At 40.9% G+C, this 9,379-nt stretch overlaps 1 protein-coding gene and 1 long non-coding RNA gene across 3 annotated transcripts in view; one reads left to right on the top strand and one right to left on the bottom strand.

Moving 5' to 3' along the window:
- Positions 1–5,059: 5,059 nt before the first annotated feature.
- Positions 5,060–8,394, bottom strand: LOC133560557 (uncharacterized). The gene is made up of 3 exons (XR_009808484.1): positions 5,815–8,394; positions 5,530–5,719; positions 5,060–5,454 (listed from the first exon to the last, which is right to left on the bottom strand). It is a non-coding gene; the product is annotated as an uncharacterized LOC133560557 (long non-coding RNA).
- The window catches only part of kcnc2 (potassium voltage-gated channel, Shaw-related subfamily, member 2), a 116,488-nt gene continuing 114,645 nt past the window's right edge, over positions 7,537–9,379 (top strand). The window contains exon 1 of one of the 2 annotated variants that reach the window (XM_061913200.1): positions 7,537–8,348. In XM_061913200.1, the coding sequence (XP_061769184.1) occupies positions 7,794–8,348 (555 nt within the window). In that variant the 5' untranslated portion in view covers positions 7,537–7,793. The remainder of the gene's footprint in view (positions 8,349–9,379) is intronic. The other variant, XM_061913199.1, reaches the window with a different exon arrangement.

Here is a 9,379-nt window from a genome sequence, read left to right as displayed (position 1 = left end):
TCTCTATGTTTTTGGACATTACTACTTGCCGTAGTTTTGAAGCAATGCATGATGGGATTCCGGATGTTGTGTGTCAGTGTATTAACGTGCTGGCTGGAATAAACACATGCTGAGAAATAGCTCTGTGCCTGCCTACTTTATGGGTTATAGATAAGCCTATGGATAATGGAGACATCTATAATAGTCTCCTTTTCAGGATGCTAAAGGCAGTGCCTTTAAGGCACGCCCCCAATATTGTTGTCCGGGTGGAAATTGTGAGAAATTCGGGAGAATGATTGCTCCGGGAGATTTTCGAAGAAGTTTTGTCCAGCCCGTGGGATGAGTTTGGCAAGTATAAAAATGAGCCAAAATTTGTGAATGAAAGAAACTGGTGTTCTAAATGTGTCTGCTGGATGTTGCAATAGCAATTCTTTATATATTTGTAGCTGATGCTACTTATGTAAAAAAAAATAAAAAAAATCACATGATGTTTTTCCGCCAGTCCAGGAAAATTAGCAAAATACATAACATCCTGTAATTTTATTTAGATATTATTTTTTTTATCTTGATAGATTGAAAATCAACACCAATGAGTTGACTGATGAACTTTCACATCATTTTTTCAGAAAGTATAAATAACGACAAATAAAGATAGAATACTATCAACCGCAACATGTACGTGTAAAAAACCCCAAACAACAACATTATGATTTGTACATTTTCAGAATGTGCTTGTTCTATTTTTAAACCAAGAAAACAAACTGAAGTTGTCTTTACTTTTCAGTTATCGTGCCGTGATTTTACCAGTCCGGCCCACTTGGGAGTAGATTTTTCTCCATGTGGCCCCCGAACTACAATAAATATGACACCCCTGTCATTGAGTATATGAATAATATTAAAAGCTACCAAAGCACTTGTACCAGGACATATTTCAAAATCTGCCCATTACTTGTGTTGCTTTATAGCATTTCTTTTATGAAGCACCACATTTTCTTCAGAACACCGGCAAGTACTAAAGTTTTTCAATGGCGCCAAAAACGACTAAATATAGAAGTGCACAAACTGAGACACCCCGAGTCTGCGTCAAATAAATACAGAAAAAACATCACACAGCGAACAATACAAAATAGTACAGACTTGTGATTATTGGTCTTCAAAGTGTGGCTATGGGCTTTGTTTTTTTTACCTTTTTTTTTTCAATTAGCACGAAAAAGTTTGGACACCCCTGCAATAAAGCTTTCCAAGCTGAAGATCCTCGTGTGTTAGGTTCCACTCAGATGTAATCACAAGCAGTAATGAGTAATTAGGTTACTCTGAGGCTGCTGTTTCACAAAGCAGCGCGCCATTGGGGAATAATGATGCATGTAATTAAAGGCGAGCCGCTCGCTTTGTCTCGGCGCTGATTGAGCTGTGCTCAAAGATGTCAGCCTCTCTTCCTCCTCCTGCACTGAAAGCAGAGTTTGTTCCACACCCTGCGCCACCAAAAAGTGCCCATGTTGCACCGCTGTCTGGGTCAAAGTGCTAATTGATCATGTCTCTTCTTTCAGAGCTGCACTCACACTGTGTCCTCACTTGGAATGATTGACTTAGTGACAGTTCAACATGTACTGTAAACATTGTGTACTCACTGTATACAAATCGTGTTTCAATATGAGTTGGGAAATTGTGTTAGATGTAAACATAAACGGAATACAATGATTTGCAAATCCTTTTCAACCCATATTCAATTGAATGCACTAGAAAGTCAAGATATTTGATGTTCAAACTAATAATTTTTTTTTTTTTTGCAAATAATAATTAACTTAGAATTTCATGGCTGCAACACGTGCCAAAGTAGTTGAGAAAGGGCATGTTCACCATTGTGTTACATCACCTTTTCTTTTAACAACACTCAAACGTTTGGGAACTGAGGAAACTAATTGTTGAAGCTTTGAAACTGGAATTCTCTCCCATTCTTTCTTGATGTACAGCTTAAGTTGTTCAACAGTCCGGGGTCTTGTCGTATTTTACGCTTCTTAATGTGCCACACATTTTCGATGGGAGACAGGTCTGGACTACAGGCGGGCCAGGAAAGTAGCCACACACCTTTTTTTTTTACTATGCCACGCTGTTGTTAAACGTGCTGAATGTGGCTTTTGAAGAGAACATAGAAGTACGGGGTCCCTGCTCCATCTCTATCAGTTTTTGGGGTCCTTGGCCTAGAAAATGTTATTTATAATTATTTTATGTGTATATATATATATATATATATATATATATATATATACATATATATATATATATATATATATATATATATTTATAACTTGGTTCCATATTACAGTAGATAAGTCAGGGAGACAGACTGATATTTAAGAATTTATTTTTAGGATTGATTGATACTTTTATTAGTAGATTGCACAGTTCAGTACATATTCCGTACAAGTGACCACTAAATGGTAACACCCGAATAAGTTTTTCAACTTGTTTTAGTCGGGGTCCACGTTAATCAATTCATGGTAGTATAAAAAAACACTTTGTAATATAAGTTAATACAATGTTTGTTGCATGAGCAGATAACATTAAAATTAAGTAAAGAATGAATGCCTTTAGAAAAAAAAAGATGAACGGCTTCATTGACACATTTGGTGTGAATGGGAGTGTGACTGTTGTCTATCTGTGTTGGCCCTGCGATGAGGTGGCGACTTGTCCAGAGTGTACCTCGCCTTCCGCCCGAATGCAGCTGAGATAGGCTCCAGCAACCCCCGCAACCCCCAAAGGGACAAGCGGTTGAAAAATGGATGGATGGATGTTTGCAGGATTTTGCGGGCCACATAAAGTGGTGTGGCGTGCCAGATTTGGCCCCCGAGCCTTGTATTTGACACCTAGGGTTTGTGGAACAGCTAATTTTGTGCCTCAGGTGAGGTTGATTTTTTTTAAAACAATCTTTATATTTTTAAAATATGATATAATATATTTTACAGTGTAGTAGCTTTAGCCAACATGAATGTTTACAAGCATTCTACTGATACAGCTGTAAAGAGGTGACTTTTGCAAACAAATAATCTTTTAAATGGCTATTTTTACATAAACACACTTCACATTTTTATCATGTCGTTTTTATTGTATTTTTCTTTATATTTTTATAAACATATACACATTTTATTCTTACTAAATGTGTGTATTATTTTCTCGAGTGTTAAAATGCTTTTTTTAGTTGATGGAAAATTCTAATAGTGATGTTGCCGTCAAAGCATGGGGATACGGCACCTACTTATGGAATGTCAACAATTAAATTCCAGTCAATAATTCAGAATAGTTTCCACCAATGGAAGAATATAGTTTTAGTTCATTTGTGAAATTATTGTGATCCACATTTTATTTTATTTATACCTGCTCCCAGTGATAATAATAAAATGTTAAAAAAAAGAACTATGATTAAGAGGCTGTCTTTTGAACAGCTCTTTTGAAGGAGCCTTCAAAACGCCTTCAATCTCATCTCTAACACACTGACTGTCATGTTTCATTTCATGGTTGTGTTAGTCGTGATCCGAAGATCCAGAGTTGGCAGGCAAAGGGCAGGTAAAATTGTCTTTATTGACAAAACAAAAATAGTGCAGCAGGGAAGGATATGGTAAAGCTATGCCGTGTGGAGGTGCACAGCGAAAAAACGATCCAGCCCAGTCTAGAGGACAAGGTTGGCATAAGAAATATCCTGATTGGCAGCCAGGGACAGGTGTCCTGATTTTAAATCAGGGACAGGTGGAGGAGCCAGCACTCAGACTAAAGTGTTGGCAAATGGAACACAAAGGATGAACATGTAACTATAGAGTTCAAAAGGGCATGTGATTTTGAAATGCATTGTGGGGGCTGGGTAGCCATTGTTTTTTGCCCACATGGCTGTACTCAACAAGCGGTCTTGGATAAACTGGATTACACTAAAGAAAACAATCAAGGGACTGAATGAAAACAAACTGGACTCCGTTCCAAAGGCTCACCACATTGAATAATAAGTACAATTGGTGGAATTGATCCATATGAGCACGTCCAATAGATGAGATTCCGGCAAACTGCCGAACGTGTCTTGTATCTTGGTCGTCAACAGAGTCAGTTTTTATCCCAGCCAAACATTTTGGAATGCAAAGTCGGAAACGGCTCACGCTCAAACCAACTTTGGGTGTGTGCAAGACCTCGGAATTTGACATCAGAAAGAGAAGACTGTCATCCATTCGGAGGTAAATCAACATAACTTGTCACTGTGTGGTGTCTTCTGGAGAAGTGTTTCAAACTGTCATGGTCTGTGGTCTGGATCATGTTTGTTATTTTCTGTTAGTTTTGGACTTATTTAGTTCCTCTACGCTCCCTTGTTTAGTTACCATGTCAAATCATCCATCCATCCATTTTCTACCGCTTATTCCCTTTCGGGGTCGCGGGGGGCGCTGGCGCCTATCTCAGCTACAATCGGGCAGAAGGCGGGGTACACCCTGGACAAGTCGCCACCTCATCACAGGGCCAACACAGATAGACAGACAATATTTACACTCACATTCACACACTAGGGCCAATTTAGTGTTGCCAATCAACCTATACCCAGGTGCATGTCTTTGGAAGTGGGAGGAAGCCGGAGTACCCGGAGGGAACCCACGCATTCACGGGGAGAACATGCAAACTCCACACAGAAAGATCCCGAGCCTGGATTTGAACCCAGGACTGCAGGACCTTCGTATTGTGAGGCAGACGCACTAACCCCTCTGCCACCGTGAAGCCCATGTCAAATCAAATTAATTTTATTTATAAAGCACATTTAAAATTTACCACAGGGGTAGCCAAAGTGCTGTACAATGGGCAGGTTAAAAGATAATATGAGAACCGAGCAAACACGTGTTGCTGGCATCAAATTCTAAAGTCAATGATTTTTTTCAACAAAAAATGTTTATCAGTTCTAACATTAAATATGTTGTCTTTGTAGCATATTCAACTGAATCTGGGTTAAATGATTTGCAAATCATTGTATTCCGTTTATATTTACATCCAACACAATTGCCCAACTCATGGAAACGGAGTTTGTATGTAGTTTGATATTTTTTCGTGACTGATGTACTAACATTTGGTTTATTTTGTACATATGTAGCAATATGTCACGGTACAGCGGGAGAAGGAGACAGTGACTTTGTTACCTGTCAGCGTGTTTATTGACAGACAGGAATGTAGGTGAGGTGTGTGCGTAATCAGAATGAATGTAGTGTGACTATGTGGTAAGTATATGTGAGTTGTTACCAGAGGGTGTTGAAGGTACGTGTTGGAATCAAGGCGGAAGTCCAAAGAGGGAAAGGCAGGCTTTGAAGTCCAAAGACAGCAGGAAAGTCAAGGGCTGGAGCGAGGCATCGTGTTCAAAAGGCAGACGTGAGGTCGAGATCCAGAGAGGCAGCAGGGTGTTCAAAGGGGATCCGGGGTGACGAGACACACAGCTCGACAACGGGGAAGGAAGACGGGAAGCTGGATGACAACAGAGCAATGAATCACATTCAAGGAAAGCTGGAGACGTAATCGGCTGACTGTACTAGTAGCTACGTTCTGGCATTGGATCTCAGGATGCGCTGGCTTAAGAAGAGACGTCTCTCATCAGGGGCAGGTGTGTTGATTGTTGATTCTCTGCAGCCACGCGGAGGTGCGACTTCAGATGGAGGGAAAGTCCGTGGGTGTGTCCCGCGGTGCGCTCAGCAGGAGGCGAGGCGGCAGGAGTGTGAACATAACACATTATCTACAAAGATACAAATAATTGCTATTGTGACATCCAGTGGACACATTTAGAACAGCTGTTTCTTTCATTAAAAATTTTCTGGTAAATTTTCATACTTAGCAATCTCATTCCGCGGGTTGGATAAAACCTGTTCGCGGGGCTGATCCGGCCCTCGGGCCGTACGTTTGACACCCCTGCTCTAAAGGGTTCACAAAAAAGTGATCAGTGGCCCCAAATTCAGTTCAGTTTCAGTTTATTCAATGTAATGCATCACACAATTCCAGTTGTTTCCTTACAGCACGTCCGGAATTGATTGATTGATTGATTGATTGAAACTTTTATTAGTAGATTGCAGAGTACAGTACATATTCCGTACAATTGACCACTAAATGGTAACACCCGAATAGGTTTTTCAACTTGTTTAAGTCGTGGTCCACGTTAATCAATTCATGGTACAATATATACTATCAGCATAATACAGTCATCACACAAGTTAATCGTCACAGTATATACATTGAATTACTTACATTATTTACAATCCGGGGTTGGGAGGAGGAGCTTTGGTTGATATCAGTACTTCAGTCATCAATAATTGCATCAACAGAGAAATGGACATTGAAACAGTGTAGGTCTTACTTAGTAGGATATGTACAGCGAGCAGAGAACATAGTGAGTTCAGATAGCATAAGAGCAAGTATATACATTAGAAATACATTTGATTATTTACATTAGGTTATTTATAATCCGGGGAGGTGGGATGTGAATGGAGGAGGATTAGTAAAGGATTGAAGTTGCCTGGAGGTGTTGTTTTAGAGTGGTTTTGAAGGAGGATAAATATGCACTTACTTTTACACCTGTTGGGAATGCATTCCACATTGATGTGGCATAAAAGAGAATGAGTTAAGACCTTTGTTAGATCGGAATCTGGGTTTAACGTGTAGGAAGGAGTAGGAAGAAGCATATCTTATTTATTCCTACCTCTTTTCATATTATAGCAATTTTATCCAATTTCCTTGTTCTCTGTAACAGAACAGTAAACAAATAAGTAATGAATAAATAATATACCATAGAACAGTGGTTCTCAAATGGGGGCACGCGTACCCCTGGGGGTACTTGAAGGTATGCCAAGGGGTACGTGATATTTTTTAAAAATATTCTAAAAATAGCAACAATTCAAAAATCCTTTATAAATATATTTATTGAATAATACTTCAACACAATATGAATGTAAGTTCATAAAATGTGAAAAGAAATGCAACAATGCAATATTCAGTGTTGACAGCTAGATTTTTTGTGGACATGTTCCATAAATATTGATGTCAAAGATGAATTTTTTTGTGAAGAAATGTTTAGAATTAAGTTCATGAATCCAGATGGATCTCTATTACAATCCCCAAACAGGGCACTTTAAGTTGATGATTACTTCTATGTGTAGAAATCTTTTTTTGTAATTGAATGGCTTGTTTATTTTTCAACAAGTTTTTAGTTATTTTTATATAATTTCTTCCAAATAGTTCACGAAAGACCACTACAAATGAGCAATATTTTGCACTGTTATACAATTGAATAAATCAGAAACTGATGACATAGTGCTGTATTTTACTTTATCTCTTTTTTTCCAACCAAAAATGCTTTGCTCTTATAGGGTGTACTTGAATTAAAAAAATGTTCACAGGGGGTACATCACTGAAAAAAGGTTGAGAACCACTGGTCTAAAATAATTACGACACTGCATGACGGATGACTAATCTCCTCTGCAAATGTAAAGTGGCAGCATTGCATATTTTGTTGACTATTTGTTTTCAAGAAGTGACGTGACGTGGGTGTGCGTCTTTAGAGGAAGGGCGCGTAACGGCAGCATCGTTTCACGCCCGCCTGCTTGGACCAAGTGTGAGACATTGTCTGATCCACATCCACCGGGATGGACGACCTCCACGCGTCTTCCGTAAAGAACCGCAAAGGCGCCGGTCGGAACCTTCCAGAACGCCAAGTGAGCCTTTCCGAGCAGGACCGTGGGTACGCGCGCGTCGTTACCTCCGGACTGCACCCGCCCGACTCGCACCGCCGCCCGTCGAGTCATGTCTGATCCACAGCGATGGGCAAGTTCGACGACACTGAGAGGATAATCCTCAACGTGGGGGGCACCAGACACGAGACGTACAAAAGCACCCTGAAGACCTTACCGGGCACGCGCCTGGCCCTACTGGCGTCCGACTCCGACATCGACTCTGTGCTGGACCACCTGCAACAAGTCCCCGGCTTCATCGAGTACAACGCGCGGACCAACGAGTACTTCTTCGACCGCCACCCGGGCGTCTTCGCCTACGTGCTCAACTATTACCGCACCGGGAAGCTCCACTGCCCGGCGGATGTGTGCGGACCGCTGTTCGAGGAGGAGCTCTCCTTCTGGGGCATCGACGAGACGGACGTGGAGCCCTGCTGCTGGATGACGTACCGGCAGCACCGGGATGCCGAGGAGGCGCTGGACGTGTTCGAGCTCAACGTGGACACCGGGGACGAGGACGACGACGTGGCCAAGAGGCTCGGCATCGAGGACGTGGCCGCCGACGGCAGCGGGAGTCTGTGGAGGAAGTGGCGGCCGGTCGTCTGGAATCTATTCGAGGATCCTTACTCCTCCCGGGCGGCGCGGGTAAGGGCGCACCGCTGCCTCTGGAGCGGGGGAAAAAAACCTCACTCCAAATATCACTTTAGAACTTAATATGCATATTTTATTACACTTTCATTGATTAATATGACATAATGGCGTTCAATTAGGGGTGGGCGATACTGCAAATGTCGATATCAATTTAATACTAATTGGGGCAAAAAAGTATTTAGTCAGCCACCGATTGTGCAAGTTCCCCCACTTAAAATGATGACAGAGGTCTGTAATTTTCACCATAGGTACACTTCAACTGTGAGAGACAGAATGTGAAAAAAAATTATTCGAATTCACATTGTAGGAATTTTAAAGAATTTATTTGTAAATTATGGTGGAAAATAAGTATTTGGTCAACCATTCAAAGCTCTCACTGATGGAAGGAGGTTTTGGCTCAAAATCTCACGATACATGGCCCGGTTCATTCTTTCCTTAACACGGATCAATCGTCCTGTCTCCTTAGCAGAAAAACACCCCAAAAGCATGATGTTTCCACCCCCATGCTTCACAGTAGGTTTGGTGTTCTTGGGATGCAACTCAGTATTCTTCTTCCTCCAAACACGAGGAGTTGAGTTTATACCAAAAAGTTCTATTTTGGTTTCATCTGACCACATGACATTCTCCCAATCCTCTGCTGTATAATCCATGTATCCATTTTGGTATAAACTCAACTCGTCGTGTTTGGAGGAAGAAGAATACTGAGTTGCATCCCAAAATTGAATGGGGCCATGTATCGTGAGATTTTGAGCCAAAACCCCCTTACATCAGAGCGAGCTTTGAATGGTTGACCAAATACTTATTTTCCACCATAATTTACAAATCAATTCTTTAAAATTTCTACAATGTGAATTCCTGGATTTTTTCCCCACATTCTGTCTCTCACAGTTGAAGTGCACCTAAGATGAAAATTACAGACCTCTGTCATTATTTTAAGTGGGAGAACTTGCACAATCGGTAGCTGACTAAATACTTTTTTGACCCACTGTAGGACCGATACGTTTTGACTTGACATTTTCAATTTG

Source organism: Nerophis ophidion, linkage group LG10, assembly GCF_033978795.1.
Source record: "Nerophis ophidion isolate RoL-2023_Sa linkage group LG10, RoL_Noph_v1.0, whole genome shotgun sequence".
In the NCBI taxonomy this organism is placed as follows: Eukaryota; Metazoa; Chordata; class Actinopteri; order Syngnathiformes; family Syngnathidae; genus Nerophis; species Nerophis ophidion.
This window is presented reverse-complemented; position numbering and strand designations above follow the sequence as displayed.